This window comes from Pteropus vampyrus, unplaced genomic scaffold (assembly GCF_000151845.1).
Source record: "Pteropus vampyrus isolate Shadow unplaced genomic scaffold, Pvam_2.0 Scaffold826, whole genome shotgun sequence".
Taxonomy (NCBI): domain Eukaryota; kingdom Metazoa; phylum Chordata; class Mammalia; order Chiroptera; family Pteropodidae; genus Pteropus; species Pteropus vampyrus.
This window is the reverse complement of record NW_011889607.1, coordinates 108,326-128,810: the sequence shown is the minus strand read 5'-3', so window position 1 is coordinate 128,810 and position 20,485 is coordinate 108,326. Positions and strand designations below refer to the sequence as shown.

General features: G+C 37.1%; 2 protein-coding genes and 1 pseudogene across 6 annotated transcripts in view; 1 reads left to right on the top strand and 2 right to left on the bottom strand.

The window, feature by feature from the left end:
* WDR53 (WD repeat domain 53) overlaps window positions 1-2,256 on the bottom strand; it is an 11,010-nt gene extending 8,754 nt beyond the window's left edge. The window contains exon 1 of one of the 4 annotated variants that reach the window (XM_023526353.1): window positions 2,157-2,256. The gene's annotated coding sequence lies outside the window, so the exon portion shown is untranslated. The other 3 variants (XM_023526351.1, XM_011385916.2, XM_011385917.2) reach the window with 3 other exon arrangements.
* FBXO45 (F-box protein 45) lies at window positions 1,867-15,824 on the top strand. Of its 2 annotated transcripts, none has more exons than XM_011385919.2 (3): window positions 1,867-2,324; window positions 8,184-8,540; window positions 12,669-15,824. In XM_011385919.2, exons 1-3 carry the CDS (start codon window positions 2,004-2,006, stop codon window positions 12,852-12,854), a joined length of 864 nt encoding a protein of 287 aa, XP_011384221.1. In that variant the 5' UTR covers window positions 1,867-2,003; the 3' UTR covers window positions 12,855-15,824. The 2 variants fall into 2 exon arrangements, with proteins under 2 accessions (XP_011384221.1, XP_023382122.1); XM_023526354.1 differs by lacking the exon at window positions 12,669-15,824 and adding an exon at window positions 8,631-8,668 and having other exon boundaries at window positions 8,184-8,592.
* A 3,904-nt stretch (window positions 15,825-19,728) lies between these two features.
* LOC111734168 lies at window positions 19,729-19,844 on the bottom strand (annotated as a pseudogene).
* Window positions 19,845-20,485: the final 641 nt, after the last annotated feature.

Sequence of the window (20,485 nt, the reverse complement as noted above, 5' to 3'; positions counted from 1 at the left end):
AGGGTGATGAGTAGGTAAAAGATCTGTATAAAGAAAAGGAGGTATGATAAAGAAAATCTTTTCCTACTTTGAAATTCTACCTGGGCCACTTGGCGGGTACTTTCCCGCAAAAAGTCACCTAACTAACTGGAGTAGATTAGCACCAAAATTGTCTGATCAGCTCCTTGAAAGGCTCTACCTCCCCTATACTATGACAGGATAAAGGCCAACATCTTTAATAACTGAATGAGCTCTACTCTAAACACTGCTCCAGTCACATTTCCATATATCCACTTGTTCTTTTCAAGTGTGACTTTAAAGCTGTTCATTTTGCCTGGGTCTTTGCCCCTTCTCAGATGCATCAACTCTACTCATCCTTGAAGATTTAAATGAAACGTAAGTGTCTTTCCAGAAAAAGCTGATCTTCCTTCCTTGGATGTCCTATGGTTGAAAGCTGAAAAATTAATTAATAAAACTGTAGTCTGAGGTTACACTACCATATAGTTACTATCACTGTAATGAATATAGGTCAACTTTTCTTTACATGTTTTGGTTTTCCAAAGTTGGTCTTGATCTGAAGCTGGATAGCAAACAATATGACTAAAGGGCTGCGCCACTGGCATTAGCAAGAATGAAAAGAATCTGGATTACTAAGCATGTTGGAAAAAAAACATCTGGGAAGGGAATGCAATAATCAAACACCATACATCAGAGTAGAGAAGGTAGTGGCTGTTCTATTTTTACTAGGGAACAACAGAGGAGTTTCTGGAATGATTTCTTACTACATAAAGGCAAGACAATGGGGTTGACTACTTAGGGAATCTGTGAAGCCTATTATTATAATAATTACCTCAGATAGGTTTTGGGAGTTACATAAAAACCCGCGTAAAGGACTTCATTACAGGGTCTGGCTCACATTATAGTTATTTTCTCCTATTAAACATTCGTCACACTTTAAAGGCTGTCGGAAAACTTTTTGGGCCACCTAGGAAAACGTGACCAAATAATGCTGCAATTCTTTCTCTTCCAAGAAGCCACGTATAATTTTAGCCTCTACGTCATTCTCCCCATCGGACTGTCTAAATAAAAACACATTTGCCTTAACCCGCCTACTAATCGGCGGGATTACAGGAAAGGCTGAAAAAGGCTACATTTTGCCCAAAAGAATGTAGCACTTAATAAGCACTTAAACGGCACTTTAAGGTTATCAAACGTTGCTGGGGAGGGGGGTTCAAATGCGGCGACCTTACTTTCCGAATACACGCTGGGTCACACTTTCTAATAAGTACCGGTACTTGGGGGAAAACAAGAGGGCTTGACCAATAAGACTTCATCTGCCGAATGTAAAGGAAGAAGAGCCGACTTAAACCGAAGGTTGCGGAGCCAGGAATTTGCTAGAGAGGGAAATTTCATGCGTTAGGTTGGAGTCTGAAGCAGGGACCTAGCTGACAGAAGGAAACTCACAGGAAGAAAGGCCTAGGAAAGCCAATGCGGGATCTCTACCCGCAAAAGAGGAAAAGGCACCGGAGGCCAGCCACGAGCCCACCGGCGCCAGCCTCATACCTGCGCTTCCCGCTTCCCTCCTCGGCGCCTCGTAATGACCTCACCCACGGGCGCCCAATCCCATGTAGCGTAGGGCGCGAGGCGCCTCAGCCAAACAGTCACATCCGGGCCTGAGAGGAACCGCGAACGAGCTGGGCGTGCGCCTTTGCTTCGTGCCCTCAACCCGCATGGCGGAGTCACGGGCGCGCCACGGGGAAGCCGTGCTAGTCGGGCGGTTCCGGCGCCCGCGCTGAGCCGCGGGGGAGGGGCGGGGGACGCCCGTACGGCTGGTGCGTCTGCCCTCAGTGAGGCGGGGCGCGCGGCGGACGCCCCTGGGCAGGGGCGGGAGTGGTGGAAGGGCTGGACGGTTGACTGTGAAAGGGGCGGTGAGCGCGCTGCTCCGGTCTCAAGGCGAGGTTTGGCCTCCCCAGCAGAGACGGGGCGAAGCGGCGGCGGCGGCCCTCGGGCCGGCTAGTGAGGCGATGGCGGCCCCGGCCCCTGGGGCTGGAGCAGCCTCGGGCGGCGCTGGCTGTAGCAGTGGCGGCGGCGGCGGCGCAAGCTCCGGCTCGGGCTCTGGGTCCGCGGGGGCCGGGGGCCGGCTGCCCAGCCGGGTGCTGGAGTTGGTGTTCTCCTACCTGGAGCTGTCCGAGCTGCGGAGCTGCGCCCTGGTTTGCAAGCACTGGTACCGCTGCCTGCACGGCGATGAGAATAGCGAGGTGTGGCGGAGCCTGTGTGCCCGCAGCCTGGCAGAAGAGGCTCTGCGCACGGACATCCTCTGCAACCTGCCCAGCTACAAGGCCAAGGTGAGGGAGCCCCGAGCTACGCCGCTGCCCTCAGCCCCGCTCCTGCGCACCGCTCTCAGCGCTTCTCATCTAAGCTTCTGAGTCAGACGCCTCGCTTCACCATCCCGCCTTTCCACCGCACCGGTCAATACCTTACCTCACCCCTCCATGAAGATTCTTTTCTCTTTGGATTGAAGTTCTGCTCCTTAACCCACTACACTTCCGTGATACACTTTTTAAAGGACCAGTTGCTTTCCCATCCCTGGTTTTCCATCACTCATTCTACTTTCCACAGTCTTTCCCTTTAAAGACAGACCACCCCCATTGTTGTACCTTTAATACGCTCATTTTTTCCCCTACCCTTCAAATAGGCTTTATTAGATATCTCTGTTGCCTTAACATCCGCTTAATTTCAAAGATTTTCGTTTTCATCCCACATTTTACCTCATCTTTTCCAAGTTCTGATTTAGAACTATTTTTTCTTTGTTTTCACCCAGGTCTTCTTTAATTCCTTCCACTATGTTTCAGGCTTATAAGTGAGTGTGGTCCTAGGCATCCTGTTAATTTTCAAGATACAGGCTTTCATAGCCCAGACTCCCCTCAGCATCTCTTAACCGTCATAATACTGCCTTGTCCCAGTATTAAGTGGCTACTTTCTTGCCAACTTTTTCCTAGTTTCACCTTGATGGTATGTCTCATCTGTTCGATTTGTCATAGAATTCCGGTTTTGCTTGCTGCCTTTTTTTCTTCTAGATTCTCGTACATATTACTACATTCATATACAAATAAATGTCAAGTAACAGATACAGTAGGGCTGAGAGGATTCTTCAGGCGATATAAATAAAAGGCCTCAAGCTTGAGTTCAGTTAGATGGATAACAGCTATTAAGTATAGCAGTCACCAACAGCGTATATGAGAGAGGATAAAGGCTGACTTAAAATGTGGTAAACATAAAAAATACATTAATAATTAAAATTGGAAAACATCTCTTTTTAGTGCTAGACTGCCAGTGGTGATCGAGGTAAGACACAAACTTTCCCATGTGAAATAGATGTAAAATTTATTCTTCTGTAATAAAGAAGGTTTTAGTTAAATAAAATGAGGAATATTGCTGTTAAATATGATCATGTTTTTCCTACTAAGTGAAATAACATGTTAATTTACTACGACAATATTTGTACCTGGTAGATGCTCAGTGGATACTAGCTGTAATTTACATAGTATAGTGAGGAAGATTGCACCTGTTTTGCCTGATAAACGTATAGGCTTCATAAGTTTTATTTTTTATTTTTACATAGTTTATTGTTTTTACTTATTTTAAATTGAGACATTTTGGTAATTGTTCTATAATAGATAAGTTCACATAATTCAAGAGTCATATAATCATATGTAATAGATAATGTGTTCATGTGAGTCAACATTCAAAAAAAGCAAAATGTCTTCCTTTTGCCCTTGTCCTCCAGCCACCCAGTTTCCCTTCTTGGAGGCAGCCTGTGTTACCTATTTCTTTTGTATCCTTATGTAGATAGTTTAGGTTTCTTAAGTTTTTAGTATTTTGTATGTCTTTCTACTACAAGCACTGAAAGTATTGTAGGCATACTAATAGCATTCAGACATTGGAGGACTTTTCTCGAATATCTTGAGGATAAAAAGATTAATTTAAAAGAAGTCAGATAGTCTAGTAAGGAAGCCCTCAGTCTAATAGGGGAGAAAAAAATATGTAGAAATAACTAACACATGGTAGAAATTACTCCTGTTAGAGATTAAAAAAAACATATGCTAGAAGTTCAGTGAAAGAGATTTGCAAGTTGAGTGGAGGATTGGAGAAGGTTTGAGGTTGAGATTATATCTGAGCTGAACTTTAAGGATGGGGAGGATTTGAACATTTTACTAATAGGAAATATCCTGAAGAAAAGCGGGACAAATGGAAAGCAAAGGCTTTGTACAGCATATACTGTATTTTTATTTTAAAAAATATATGAATGCCAGCCACTGTGCTTAGTTTTGTAGATGGAATGGTGAATAAAAACAGACACAGGCTCTTATGGATGCCTTGCCTTACAATCTAGTTGGGGAAAATAGATATTAATCAAATAATCACAATCGTGAAATCATATCTGCGGTAAGTACTATGAAGGAGAGAAACATGGTGCTCTGAGTGTCAGTAACGGAAGATTTCACTTAGGACGGTCAGGGGAGTCCTCTGAAGAAATAAAGCATGAACTGAGACCTGAAAGATAAGGATTAATCGATTAAGCGGGGAGAGAAGAGCCTTCCAGGAGGGAACCTGATGAGTATGAAGGACAAAAAAATACTTCAGTGTGGCTGGAGCATAGAGACCAAAGGTGAGGTAGGTTTGAGATAAGACAGAAGGAGTAGGTTGGGGCCTACTTCTGTAGGGAAACCTTTTTAAACTGTAAGTAAGGGGGTTAGGATTGTGGGGATTGGTGATATGATTATTATGCATTTTTAAGAGATTTCTAGCTTCAGTATGGAGAACAAGTTGAAGAGAAACTTAGAAATATGGGTAGATCAATTAGGAAGTAAGTAGTGGAGCAGATGGGGAGAAATTTAAGAGAGATTTAGGAAGCAAAATTTATAAGACTTAGCAATAGATTTGCATTAGGAGTGAAGAAGAGGGAGGTGTTAAGGATGACTCCTAGATATCTGGCTTACATAATAGAGCGATCACCCGGGCTAGATAGATTTAGGAGGAATGAATTCAATTTCTGTAGAGTAGAATTTACATTGTTTTTGAGATATCCAGGAGATTTCAGATAGGTAGTTGTTAAGAGTTTAGAGCTTAGAGGAGCGGCTAAAGATATAAAATAGTTATATTGAATTAAAGTAGTAGAAAATATGCACAGATAAGCTGAAACTGGATGTATCATAGAGGTCTTTGAAATACAGTTTGGGCTTCGTTCTGCAGTTGGAAACCACAGAAGTTTGAACAGAGGAGTGACAAAGTAAGAGCTGTGTGTTAGAAAAACTAAGCCATAAAATGAATTGGAGAGGGCAAGGGTTAGTGCCTATACCAGAGGTATTTAAGGTATAGAACAAATGTGTGAACAAGTGTATAAAGGAGGGAAGGGAATGGTTAGGAGAGCTGTTGCAGAGAACAGATCTACACGGCGGACAGCTAGTTGACTAGGTGAGTAAGATGAGGAAGAAGGAAGAATCAGGATTACCAGGAAGCCTGGGTAACAGAGAAGTATGGGAACAGGCTTGGGATAGCATAAAACTGGAAAGTATTTGGAGTTGTCAGTCTATTTAGGATTCGTCTTCTTTTTAAAAGTTCATGTTGTACATGTCACCAAATAGCATCAATTATTCCAGTCATACTTAGCATCTAACTATAATTCTCTAAAGTTCAGACTTAGATCCTAAACTATGTCTTAAAGTTGTTTGGCATAATGTTAACATCCAGGTTGTGCATAAGAGTGTGAGACGGGAACTATAGATTAATTCATGGATTTATTTTCCCATTTCACCTAAAGTTTTCAGTATCCATCTCTAAAAGATAAGGACACTTAACATAATCACAATATCATATCTAAAGTATAAAGAAATAAACTATAATATTAAAAACAAAGTGTTCAAATTTCCAATTATCTCATAAATTTCAGATGTTTATTTTTAATTTTCAGTTTAATCAAGATCTATATAATGTTTCTATGCAATCAGTTGATATGTCTCTTAAGGCTATTTCAGTCTACAAATTCACCCTCCATCTCCCTACCTCCTACCCTAGTAACTTATTTGTTGAAGAAACCAGGTTGTTTACCCTGTAGAGTTTTCCTCAGTCTGGATTTTGTGTATTTCATTCCCATGGTGTTGCTTTACATGCTCTTCTATCCTCTGTATATCCTATAGAGGTTTGATTCATTTAGGTTAGATCATATTTTTTGCGATATATTTTTTACTAGAATCAAGTGGTTGGGGTGTGTACAGAATTAAGTGTTGCATGGTGCCGACTATGATGGGTAGGAGTTCAGGAGAGTGAAGTCAGGGAGATTGGGTGGTCCTGGTTAAGAATAGCTTCATGGAGGTGGTAAGATGAGCCGGTCTTAGAGGATATGTGGGAGAAGGAAAGCAGGTATGATACCACAGACAAGGAGAACAACACGAACTTAGAAACAGGAGGAACCACATCTGGAGGGCTTTGAAGGCCAGGCAGAATTTACAGTTCATATGGTAGTACAGAACTATCAAAGGTTATTGAACTGGGATGAAATGTAATAAAGGTACTGTTTTAGAATGACATATCTGGAAGAATTCAGGTAGAAGACTGAAGATCGAGATCTAGAGAATTTAGGAGCAGAAGTAGGATAGTCACCAAAAAAGTATACAGTAAAAGATAGTCCAAGGTAATAGGGAGATGTCATAAATCTTTGAGGAAGAGCTTGTCAACAGTGTCAGTATGACAACGAGAATAAGGTTAGAGGAAAAGCAATTGGAATTTATAAGAATTGAAGATAGGCATAGGTAAGAATTAATTAAATATTTTATAATAAGGAGTTAATTGTCTTGATAGTAGTCTTTTGAGTTATTTAGGATGTACATAAATTTTGGGGGACATTTTACTCCCCCTTTTCATCCTATATTCTGATCTTTTAGGTGCCTAAAAGTGTATTATAAATAGGAACAGATAGGGAAAAAATTTAGGAATGCTTCAGTTTTACAGCCTCCTTGTGAAAACATGGGATCCCTGAAACAAGCAGGATTTGTTTGTTTTTTATTAAATTTCTCTGCTCTGAAGCACAATAATGAAATAGTGGAGTACTGACTAATAGTAAATGAACACTGGATGAGGGTACTAGATACCTGACTTCTCTTTGGGGTTCTTGCTCAAACTAGCTGTTGACTTTTAGGTCCATGTCCTCATCCCTGAGTTGAACTAGGTGACATTTAGGATCCTTCCTAATACTGAAATTCTATGATTCTAGAGTTGATATCGCAAGTTAACTAAAGCAATGGGTCTTAGCCTTTGGCTGCTTTTGGGTAGTTTGAATAAAGTAGGGTATTTAAAAAAAACATACAAACCAAAACCAAATAACATGAGAAATTGTTATTTGTTCAGAGTGGCAATTTTCATACAGTCTGTATTTTGGAAGCTTAAAAAAACTGATAATTACTGAAGATCAGCTAACCTGTCCTGCCAATGACAGCTGTTCTTAATGGCTCTCTATAAATCCTAGTGGTTGAATTTAGATGTTATCTAGGGGATTATTTGAGTGATGTCTAGCAAGGAGGCCAAGGATCTAAGATAGTTTGTGTTTATTAAAATTTTTTATTAACTTTAGAGCTGCTATGACTAAGTTTTCTATTTTACTTAAAATATTCTTCTGCTGGCAGCATTGCCAACATGAAAACTGCCTCTCTTAACTTTTCGATATAAAAATATCAAATATAAACAAGAATAGAGAAAATAGTTTAATGACTTCCTATACCTATCACCAAGCTTTGCCAATTAATGATTTATGGGCAATCTAGTTTTCATGTTTACCCCACCTACTATCCTGCTCCAACCCTAGGTATTTCAAAGCAATTCCTTGATATCATCTTATCCATAAACATTTCAGCATTATCTCTAAAATTTAAAGATTCTTGTGTATATGTATTTGACATTTTAAGAAGCCTATTTGGAGAAATAATATTACGTTTTAGAATTTTATCAACAATGAAATAGTTGGCAGTTATTTTAAATGTTACGTTAGTATCCCATCCTGAAACTTTAGCTATTTTTTAGAAATACGTATTGTACTATTTAGAAATATATAACTTTATTGTTTAAAAACACATAGCCTAAAGTTTAGGCATTTTTTAATATTTAAGAAATATCAAACTTCTGTTTCTTTGGTCTGGTTTTCATCTTTTCAGGTACGTGCTTTCCAGCATGCCTTCAGCACTAATGACTGCTCCAGGAATGTCTACATTAAGAAGAATGGCTTTACTTTACATCGAAACCCCATTGCTCAAAGCACTGATGGTGCAAGGACCAAGATTGGTTTCAGTGAGGGCCGCCATGCATGGGAAGTATGGTGGGAGGGCCCTCTAGGCACTGTGGCAGTGATTGGAATTGCCACAAAACGGGCTCCCATGCAGTGCCAAGGTTACGTGGCATTGCTGGGCAGTGATGACCAAAGCTGGGGCTGGAATCTGGTGGACAATAATCTACTTCATAATGGAGAAGTCAATGGCAGTTTTCCACAGTGCAACAATGCACCAAAATATCAGGTGAGAAATAGGTGTTTTCTGAGATGTGAGCCTTTGTCAAATCATGCCTTTATTTGTTTTAAATTTACAAAATTTAATATAGTAGCTTTGTATGTCTTTTTGGTAATTTTTAATTAAATGGTGTAACTGTCCTTTCTTTGCTACTCTGATAATCTTCTATTATCTCAGTACTTGTTTCCTAATACATATTCAACCTTGAGCAAGTCATCTTTGCTCTCTACATCAGGGGTTGGCAAACTTTTTCTGTGCAGGGCCAGATAGTAAATATTTTTGGCTTTGTCATCCATATGGTCTCTGTCACTATTCAACTCTTGTTGTTATAGCACAAAAACAGCCATAGATAATATGTAAAGAATGAGCATAGCTGTGGTACAGTAAAACCTTATTTATGGGCTGCAGGCCAGATATGGATCAGGGACCATAGTTTGCCAACTCATGCTTTAAATTGCCATCTTTCCTATGTTTTGGTACACCCAAATCTACTTTTTCTAGACCTCTCGCCCCCACAAATGCACCTGTGTGCATGCACTCACATACCCTCTGCTACTTAATTAATCTGTTTGTGGCCTCTGAAGGTGTCACTGATTTCTATAAAGACAGGAAAGTTCAGGCAAACTTTTGCATTTTAAATTCTTTTCGTCTTAGTCTTACCTATACTTATTTGATTCTAGGTCAAAATTATAGTTCCTGTTTATAAAGGGTATATGATTACCATGGGTTCAGCAGAGTCTAAAACACAATCTGATAAGAAACTGGAAATTTTAAGGAATTATAGAGTGCATATTTCATAGGAACGTATGGCTTGAAAACTCTAGCCTCAGTAATGACTTCAAGTCAGGCATACTAAAGTAGAACTAAAAATATATTCAATTTCCTGAGATAGAAAAGCCTGGAAGGATTTTCTTTCATAGAATCCTTTCCTCACTGTCCTTTCAGTCTCTGCAAATATCCTAGAAGGGTGTCTAGACTTAATAATCATTGAAGATAAAGTCCATGACTAGTCTTGTGGTGATTTTATAGTGAAAGTCCTTTAGTCTTTGTTTTTCAGAGAACACAAACTCTAGTATGATTTCGGTTCTTTTAAATTTATTGAGATTTGTTTTCTTCCCAGCATATGACTTATCTTGATGAGTGTTCCATGTGTGTTTGAACACATATTCTATTGTTGGATGGAATATTCTATAAATGATAGGTCAAGTTAGTTGATAGTATTCAAGTCTTCTATATCCTTACTGATTTTTCTTTCTCCTGTTCAGTCATTTACTGAAAGGAGTATTGAAATCTCCAACGGTACTTGCTAATTTATCTATTTCTTTTTTTAGTTCTGTCAGTTTTTGCTTCATGTGTTTTTAGAGCTCTGTTATTAGGTGTATATACATTTATAATTGTTATATCTCCCAGCCTTATTAGCTCTTTTATCATTATGAATTGACTGACTTTGACTCTAGTAATAAATATGCCTTACTTTTAAGTTTATTTTGTTTGATATAAATATAGCCATTCCAACTTTCTTATGCTTATTGCTGCAAAGTACCTCTTTTCCTCCATCTTTTTTCTTTTAATCTGTCTTTGTATTAAAAACGGGTCTCCTAGACTGGCTATAATTGAGTCTTGCTTTTTACCAAACCTGATCTTATAATCTCTACCTTTTGATTTGACTGTTAAATCCATTTACATTTAATGTAATTGTTGGGCTGCTTGATATTGTCCTTGTCTCTGTGCCTCTGAAGCTATTTTCTTTAAAAAAATTTTTTTTCTTTCTTTATTTTTTTTTTGGATTGGATAATTTCTATTGCTTTATCTTCAAGTTCATAGATTCTTTCTTCTTGCTATTTCTTCTTGCTGTTAAGCCAGGCTAGTGAATTTTAGTTATTGTCCTCTTCAGCTTTAGAATTTTCATTTGGTTCTTTTTTCTATAGTTTCCATTTCTCTATTGAGATTCTCTATTTGTGCATTCATCAATACTAGATTTTTCTTTAATTCTTTGCACATATTTATAATAATTGCTTTGAAGTCTTTGTCTGCCAATCCAATATCGAGGCCTACCAATATCAGGGCCTACTTGGAATCAGTTTCAATTGACTTCTTTTTTCTCCCAGAGTATGAGTTGTACTTTTCTGTTTCTTTTCATATCCAGTAATTTTTAAATTGAAAACTGTGCATTATCAATAATATGCACAGTATCTGGAATGTTTTGTTCCTCTAGAAATTGCTTTGTTTTTCTGAAGAGTGTAAGTTTTCTTGTTCTAGCAGGCAGTTAATTTTTGTAGACTAAAGCTATAAACTGTCTCCACCACGCTGTGCAGCAGCTAATGTCTTTGTTCAATTTTTTGTTTGTTTTTTTTAAGGGGGTGAGGTGGGGCCTTCTAGCTGCTACTTTTTCAGCCTGGTTCTCTGGAGGTTTCCTCTGTATCTGTGTAGTATAGTGGTCACACCTGGATTTGGGCAGAGTTTATTCTCAGATTTGGGGGCTCATCCTCTTTGTGGTTCCGTTGCTTCTAGAGTTCCTACTTCTTAAGTTTCCAATTACTCTGCTGTCTCCAAGTATTGCCCTCTGACAATTAAAGTTAGTAAGACTTCTGCTTTCTGCTCTCTATACTGTGTGCATACTGTATCCTCAAACAAAAGTAAAGCAAACTTGCAAATTTCACCAGGAGTGACAGTGTCTTCTTAGTTTCATTTTCTGTAAAATAGGGATAACTCCTAGGATTGATGTCAATATCAAAAAAAAAAAAAAGAGATAAAACAAAGCACAAAACGAATATCTAACAAGATATTAATTTTTAATTTTTTGTTGTTTTTCATGTTTTGATGGTACAGTAGTTATATGATGAGTAGGATATTCTTGGGTCTATAAAATGGGGTATAGGTTAATCGTGATTTGGGCAAAGGGTGGGAAAAAAGCAGATATTAGTAGTTATTTGTGTTAGGAAATACAGTGAAGGAAAGTAATAACAACAGGAGTTATACTTGGCAAGTATTAAATTATTATTTTTTATTGCAAATGTTAGGACTTTCTGCCTCCAAGTATATAGATGTTTCAGCCTTTTATAGGTGCAAATTATAAAGATAAAACATCCTTATTTCTTTGCTTACTTTTCCAAATGGGAAAATAACTGGATATATTGTGCTTTCAGTTTAGTTAACAATCAGTGCTTCTGTTTTTATAACGAACAGATGTTTCAGAGCAGTGATCTACAGAGTGACTATTTAATAAGCCTATTCTGCATCTTTAGAATCTGTAGTCAGATTTGGCTATTTATGACCATGTAAGTTCCACATTGTATATAGAACTGCTTTGTAAACTTTAAAGGCTATGTAAGTATTTTATTATAGTATATATGTAACTTTTTTATTGTGGTAAAATATATTACAGCATTTATAATTTTAACCATTTGTAAGTGTATAGTTCAGTGGCATTAAATACATTCACAACGTTGTATAACCATCACCATTATCTATACCCCAGACTTTTTCATTATCCCCAACATAAACTATGTGCTCATTAGAAAATAACTCTTTATTTCTCTCCCTGCCCCCAGCTTCTGGTAACCTCTGTTCTACTTTCTGACTATGAATGTGAATAGTCTAGGTGCCTGATATAAGTAGAATCATACAATATTTATCTTTATGTGTCTGCCTTATTTAATGTAGCATAATGTTTTCAAGATGCATCCATATTGTAGCATATATTAAAAGTGCATTTCTTTTTATGGATGAATAACATTCTATTTTACATATACATACTATAGTAATTTGAAAAGTTTATTTAGAAAGTCTTTTTTGGTAAAGTGCTGTACCAAGTTATAGCTTTTAGTGGTAACCTTCTTAAGAAAAGCCTTTTAACAAAGAGTAAATAAAATCTGGAGACTATTCAAAGGAAACATTTAAATTTTTAGTATTAAATGTAGATCCCACGCAAGTCTTAAATTTAAAAAAAAATTATCAAAACAGGCAGTTGTAATGAAATTGATATATTTTCTTCCCGAAGTTTCTCCTTGTTTCTCTAGATAACTTTTAGGGTATATATCCAAAATGATATTTTCAACTTGTTCATTTGTCTCATGTTTCTTCTATCTATGCCCTTGGTGGGTTTTCTTCTAACCTTCATTTGTTATCTATTTGCAGATAGGAGAAAGAATTCGAGTCATCTTGGACATGGAAGATAAGACTTTAGCCTTTGAACGTGGATATGAGTTCCTGGGGGTTGCCTTTAGAGGGCTTCCCAAGGCCTGCTTGTATCCAGCAGTTTCCGCTGTATATGGCAACACAGAAGTGACTTTGGTTTACCTTGGAAAACCTTTGGATGGATGACAGTGGCTTTCTTGGGATGAAAGACAGTAGAGGAGATATCTTCTTGTGGAAAGTAGAATCATGAAGTGACAGTGTCATACATGCATGCCCAAGAAACATCCTGAAAACATGAAATTGTTAACTGGAGAAGCAACTCTACAGCAGAGATTATCTTAGTGTTTCCTCTTTCTACTGGGCCAGAAAAATCCTCAGGGTTGCAGTTGGTTGAGTGGGCAGTTGACATATGCATGTTGCAACAGATTTTGTCTAAGTTAGCAATGTGTTATTTCCAACTTTTAAGGTGAGAATTTAGAGATGCTGTAAAAGGAATAAGATAAGGAAATAGCAAGATTTTTAAGTAGTGTGTTTGTGAAGAAAGACTGATCCTGTTTTACAACTGCCTGTTTTTTCTCCAGACCCCTTTTTTCCAGCCAGCTTGACTATCAGAAATGTATGAAACTGGTTGGGTTTTATTTAATATTTTTAATATATTGAGAAGCATGGTCTGCTTGGACTGCACTTCTCTAACAGTGAGATGTAAAATTGTGCAGCTATTTTAAAAGTTGTATATACAAATATGTGTGTAAAAACAACTGTAAAAAAAAAACAAAAACAGGACAAAGGGGTTGCTTTGTTCTAGTCCAATTTCTTAAAAACCACTACATGGTACAAAATTAAAATAACATTTAGAGACAATTAGGTAACTACAAAGAAGAGGATTTTAAGAGGAGATATGTTGTATTGGCTTATTTTATATTTAGTTTACAGTTTCCATAGCTATTATAGTCTGTTTTTCTTAAAAAAATGATCAAAATTATTGTAAAAATCCTTTAATCTCCTGGCTAAAGATTGAGGGAAGGCAAATTTATTTTTAATCATACGTATATCAGTAATAATAATGATGTGCATCTTGTATCTGGTTTTATTTTTTGGCCTTCTGAGAAAATGTCTCATGACAACACAGACATTGCCATTTGCTTTTATAGGCCTCAAATATGAAAGCTGTTACTCACAGACCTTAGGAAAAGAATCAATTAATGGTCCTTTTATTTTATAACTTTATAATGTAGATATTATAATTTTTTAAATTTTAATATTGTTTACATCATGCAACAATCTAAGCCTCAGACTCTTCATTGGGGTTATCAAGAAAATGTTTACTCACCCACCAGGAACAGTGCCAACCTGAACTCAGGTTAAGAATGTTCTTAATCTCAGTATATATAATTGCCCCCATGGGACTTGGAATAAAACACCTTGTGCTGAAAACTTCAGGTTGGCAATATTTTGAAGGTTTCATTGTAGAAGAGTTTAACATTAATTCCTATTCTGAATTTTTGACTAATAAATTTGATTTCACTATTACTCCTTTGAATTAATAATCCAACATACATGAGCTGAGATTTTCTTTTGTTAGAAGAGAAACAAACATCTTTCTGTATGAAAGTATAAATTGTATGGTGTCAGATACATCTTTGTGATAAATACTGACTAAGGCAAGTGGAATCTTTGTACTTTTTAGGTTATTGCTGTATGTATATTTTGTCTTTAATAAAATTAGGGACAGCAAGCAGCTGACTGGGGTTCTTGGGCTGCTCTTTAAGAGTTAGGATTATCAGTACTCCTATGAAGCAGGGGATTTGAATCATGAACAAAGATTTATTTTTGCCACCTGACAGGTTTACATATATTTATTATGTATTTGTTATGTTGCTTAAAGATGAAATTTGTTAAAGATTCTTTTCGACATCTATGTCAAGAAGAAACTCCTGGAAACCATATTTAATAGTACATAGTGAAATTATATGTTACATGTATTAGAGACTATAGCTGCTACAGAAATTGATTTTTCTTGACTCAATTTGACAAAATTTAAAAAAGAACTGGTTCAAGATGAAGATTGAGCTAGTTAGAAAACTATAAAGACCTTTAAATACTTGTTTCTTTTTTAGGTTGTGGTACAGCCAATTCCAAGAACTTTTGCTCAGAGTTTTGTTTATAACGTTTTGCCTTGTTAGTAGACATTCATTTTGTAACAAAGTTTTGAAGGTGCTGAGCGGAAAACAGAAACACATGGTTATTGCGTATTGAACCTAGAATCAAATAATTGCCTAAATATTTAACAAGCTATTTTTAAAGATTTAGATTCTCTAATATCCCATTTGCTAACATTATAAAATTGGAGGTTCATATTTAGCACGAACATTAGGGGAATGAAGAGCCTTCATTTATAACCTGATAAATGAATTTGTTACTGGAGACCAATAGTAGCTATACAGAATATTAAAGCAAATTGCTACAATGTGCAAGGAAATGGAATCTCTTTTTTATTGGTGCTGAGAGAGCTTTTAGGTAGAAGACTGTTGCACCTGAAGATTGAGTATAAATCATCAAAATCAATAGTTAACCTTAGCTGTACTTAGGAGTCATGCGCATTTTGAAAAATATTGATACTTGGGTTCTATACCCTAAAATTCTGATATTGGTCTGGAATAAGACATGACAATAAGGATTAAAAAAAAAACTTCCTAGATGATTTTCAATATGCTGCCAAGGTTGAGTTAAAAATTCACCTTAAGTTTTCTCATCTGCGAAATTAAAAAAAAAAAATCCTTGCTCCCTCCCTTCACTACCTCACAAGGATATTGAAAGTAGAGAAAATAATGCGAAGGTGCTTGTGAGATGGATAAAAAGTGCTAGTGAAAGGCAAAGTAGTGTATTTCAGCTGAAACTAAGCAGGAAAAATGTATAATTGAATTTGCTTTGTTGACATGAGAAGCCGGGAGCACTCCCTTTGGTTCTTAACTTTCGTGAAGCATGAGATGTGTAAAGCAAACATTACTATTACTCCCATTCATACTGTAGTATTCTGTCATACTTGAGATAGGCTGTTCTAATTATCTGGTTTTACATAGGAAAGAAGAAATATTAAAGGCTTAAAGTCTGTAATGATCAATGGTTCATAATTCATTAAAACATTTCATACAAAGAGTTCTGTGGTTAAATATATATCATTTCATAGTTGCTGTTACTTTTTAATCTGATTTTTTAATATTAAGCCACTTATTTCATCTCTTTCATTTTTATTCATGTAAGTTTACGTTTAGACTTAAGAAGGCACCTAAAACAAGTAGGTTTTGCCCAGGTGAATATTTAAAAGTCATGGCTCAACAATTAGACATCTTATGCCTTTTAGATATAATTTGACCTGGAAAAGACTAGAAAATAACAGAGCCCTAAACCATATAGTAGGTATTATATTTAACTTTTAAGCCTCCAAACTGTTGCTTATGTAGATTAATATTAATATTTTTTTGATGATTTTAAATAATGAGCAGTGTGAAGAGATAGAAACTTAAGTTTCAAAAATTAATGTTGAGATGCTTACTCTCCAGAAATCAAGGGACCACTTCGAAGCCTTCCTTAAAGGAACAGTCTATACCCAATCCAAATGCTATCCTCACAAAGCATTCCTCAATTCCTCTAGCTGAATGTAACCTCTCCCTTCTTGGAATTTTCCTATTTTTATATTTTATCTATATTTAATCTATGTGATATTACGATATAATCTATGTGATATTATATCGTGTATAAATTTATTTATTGATTATTCGTTAGAGTCTTTTCTCCCCTGAACATCTTAAGACAAGATCTCTAATGGGCTCGTCTTTATGCCCATATCGTCTTGGCCCAATAGGCAGGTGCTCACATATTTGCTGAAGGAACAGAGAACTGTGTAGGAAGACATAAGCTTCTCTGAAGTTACTATATAATAACGCAAGATGGATGAGAAAGAAATTCTTTCTGTGTCCTGTCCAAGTGAAGCACAAAGGAAAGGGATGCAATTCTGAGTCTAATAAGGAAACAATAACGACTGTGAATGCATTTTAGCCTTTCCCCTTTATTCTTAAATATTGGTAAACTCTGATTTTTAGTTCTTGGTGTAGATTTCATATTTGTTTAGAATCAAATTTAGAATTCTGTATTTTAATTTTTTGAAATTCTGTTGTTTCCTTTAGTTTCTTAATAAAAAGTTAAAACAAACATTAACCTCCCGTTATTGCTTACATTTAAAACAAGGAACTTGTTTATATGTCAGGAAAACTGGGGTATCTTAAGTAGCCAAATGTAATGGAATTTACCTACAAGTTCCATGGCTTTTCATACTGGAATCCGCATTTCCCAAGTTTAGAATGGAACGTGGTCAAGGAATAGTAATTCACTAGGATCCTGTTGCCCTATTGCCTCCACCCCCAGCTAACAGTTTGATAATGTGGTTGTTTGCCAAGAATAATAAGAAATTGGCATGGCTGAACAAATGGCTTCTGTGATCCAAAACCTTAAGAGAGAATCAGGTGATCATGTTGCTAAAAGTTGCTTGATATATTAATGTTAAAATTTATATGAAAAGTTTTAATTTTCTAAAAAGTAGGTGTAAAAATTTCTGTATTTATCTTTTTATTTAGTGGGAATAGATAATCAGGGACAGCTTTACCAGTTTGTTGTCCTAATTTCTTTTTTGTATCCTCCCCCGAACCGTTTGCTTTTTCTTTAATGTATTCATTAAAATGTTGAGAGCAACATGTTCTCTATTCTAGAATATAGTTTGTTAATAGAAGCAGCCCCTCAGGATTTAAGATTGACATTATTCAGCTCATGTATATAAGAATTCATAATGAGTAACTCAAGAAGTAAAAATAATTTAGGGAGTTTTTCTTAGATCATCCTGTTGATAGTCCTTAATTTCTGTTTCTTTTTAAACAAGAAAATATTTAAGAAGAAGGTTAGGGAAGTCAGGTCCTGCTTATCCTATTGTATAATACTAAATTATTGTATTTCTGCTCCCTCCTTTTCTCTAATAAATGGAGGGGGGGGATGAAATTAATGATAGTTTTGAGGTCCTATCTCCCTTGTTAAAGACTCCATGAAATAATTTATTAAAGTGCTCATATCTAAATTTAGATTAGAGGCATATTGTAATGGGAATAGGCCAGATATCTTTGTTTATTTTAACGTAGCTAACTTGTTCACATTTTCCAACCAATGTTTAAAAGTTCTTTTATTCATCTATCCTCCTTTATTGGTCACCTTTACCTTTGAAGAAAGAATGCTTAAGTTTGGGATGAGAGGAGTTGATGACTTCTCTCCAACAAGCCAGAGTGACATAGTTCATGAACAAATTTTCCAGAGCAGTAAAGAACATGGATGGATGGCTACTTGCTGAAAGGCACATTGGTAACTGAAACTGGCTACACCAAAGTTTTGGGAGCCGCCAAATGCATCCACTTTTCCAAATACAGCCTAGAAGAATAGTGGACTTCAGCGCCTATGGAGCCACACAGTATGGATAGTGACTCTATACCACTTTGAATTTTAGGTGGCCATGGCTGACCCATAGCTTTTGGAATTGTGAAGATCTCTCTGCCTACTCAGCTGCTAGTCAACCATTTAGCAGTTTAGAAAGAATGAAAAAGAAGATAACTCATAATTCATTAAATATTTTTTGGCACCTATGCGTGCCAGGCTTTTGCCAGGTCCTCAGGATGTAGCTATGAGAGAAAGCAAAATGAAATGGTCTGTTCTAAAATTGTTCATATGCTAGTGAGAGAGCAAATATGGAAATAGATTACTATGAAACAGTGGAATACTTGCTTTAATGGAGTTATATATGAAGTCCAGTGTAGGATAGGGAGAGGGAGTATTAAACTTAACCTGGGGTGATACTTAAGCTGAGTCTTAGAAGATGAATAGGAGTTAGTGAGTACTGATCCACTATTCTAAGCAGATGGAATAGTACGTACAATGATATAGAGGCATAAGTAGATCTAGTATGTATGGAAACAATGCATCTTGGAAGAGTGGTGGCAGAGGATATGGAACAGGGAGATTAGGGCTAGATCATAATTGTCATGCTAAGGAGTTTGGGTTTCATCCTATTTATCATGAGGAAGCCGTTCAAAGGTTTTTAGTGGGAGCATGGCATGATCCATGGTATTTTTCAATGATTACGCCAGCTGCACAAGGCAGTAATAGAAAAATGGGAGATGGGTCAGGAGGTCTAAACAGGAAATGATGAAGCCCTAAACTAAGGTGACTGTAAGGACGTAGAGGAAGAATGCATTTAAGAGGTGTTCAGGAAGATAGATGGAAACCATTGGTATGTAGAGGGTGAGGCATTTTTTTGGTGTGGCGTTTAGGAGAATAACGGTACTCTTTATTAATATAGGGAATTGAAAAGAAATGGATTGGAGTAGGAGGTGATGAGTTCAGTTTTGAACATGTTGAATCTAAGGTAGAAATACTCAAAAGAGTGTTGGAAATAAATCAAGAGTTAAGGAAGGAGACAGCCAATCGGCCACTGAACAGCAATGATAGAGCTGTTGATGTGCTGCTTTTTTCATTTCTCTACTCACTCCACTATACTCCACAACCCAGTGGGCAGAGTGAGCGGAGAGTATGCTGGGGTACATTAGAAGGACAACCAACTGCCCCCAAAGAGGTGACTCTACTGAGTAAAGGCTGGCGGGTTTTTATTTTGTTTAGCTTGTGCTCTACACCAGTGGTCCCTAACCTTTTTGGCACCTGGGACCGGCGCTCCTATGAGAATCTAATCCCAGATGATCTGAGGTGGAGCTGAGGTGGTGATGCTAGTGCTGGGGAGCAGCTGCGAATACAGATAAGATGAAGCTTCCCTCGCTGGCTGGCGCTCACCTCCTGCTGTGTGGCCCAGTTCCTAACAGGCCATGGACTGCTTGGCGCAGGGGTTGGAGACCCCTGCTCTACACCTCTGAAAAACAATCTTAGCACTTCAAATTTTTCAAATGTCTCTTTCATTTTATTTTATTTTATTTTATTTTATTTTATTTTATTTTATTTTATTTGTTATTATTATTTACGCCTACAGCACCTGGTCTTCCTAGGTGGTCTTCTATCCAAGTACTAACCAGGCCCAGCCCTGCTTAGCTTCCAAGATCAGACATCAGGCTTGTTCAGGGTGGCATGGCCGTAGACCATGGACCATGGCTCCACTGGGACGCGAACCCAGGACCTTCTACGTGTAAAGCAGACGTGCTAACCGCTACATTATGGAACCATGTCCTCAAGTGTCTCTTTTAAAGATTTTTGGGGAGCCCAGTAATTTTCTATCATGAGTAGAGTTCAGGTGTCAGTGCTGCTAGCATGACATGATTCCTGAGCAGATTTCTTCCCTTATAGGGCTGTTTCCTTATCTACTTAAATGAGGAGGTTGACTCAGCTTAGTGGTTCTCATTTTTGGATGCCCACTAGAATCACTTGAGAAATTTTTAATTTTTTAAACTGTTTTATTGAGATTTAATTGACATACAATAAGCGACAGGGTGGCAGTGAAATTTGAGTGCTAACTCAAAGCTGAGAAGCTGCATCTGTGGTCTGGTCACATTTTAGAATTAAACTTTTTACCTCTTAAAAAAAAAGTATAATCATTGAAAATTGCTGCAAGAAAGAAATAATAAAACCTGGTGTTATAGGTTGAATTGTGTCACCTCTAAAATCACATGTTGAAGTCCTAACCTTGCCAGTCCCTCAGAATGTGACCTTAATTTAGAAATAGGGTCATTGTAGATATAATTAGTTGAGGTCATACTGGAGAAAGGTGGGCCTCTAATCCAGTG

Bases quoted from the DNA above. Each gene is read 5' to 3' on its own strand.
- FBXO45 (XM_011385919.2), top strand. From the start codon at position 2,004: ATGGCGGCCCCGGCCCCTGGGGCTGGAGCAGCCTCGGGCGGCGCTGGC. The intron at 2,325-8,183 runs GTGAGGGAGCCC...TCATCTTTTCAG, and splicing joins TGCCCAGCTACAAGGCCAAG to GTACGTGCTTTCCAGCATGC. The intron at 8,541-12,668 runs GTGAGAAATAGG...ATCTATTTGCAG, and splicing joins ACAATGCACCAAAATATCAG to ATAGGAGAAAGAATTCGAGT.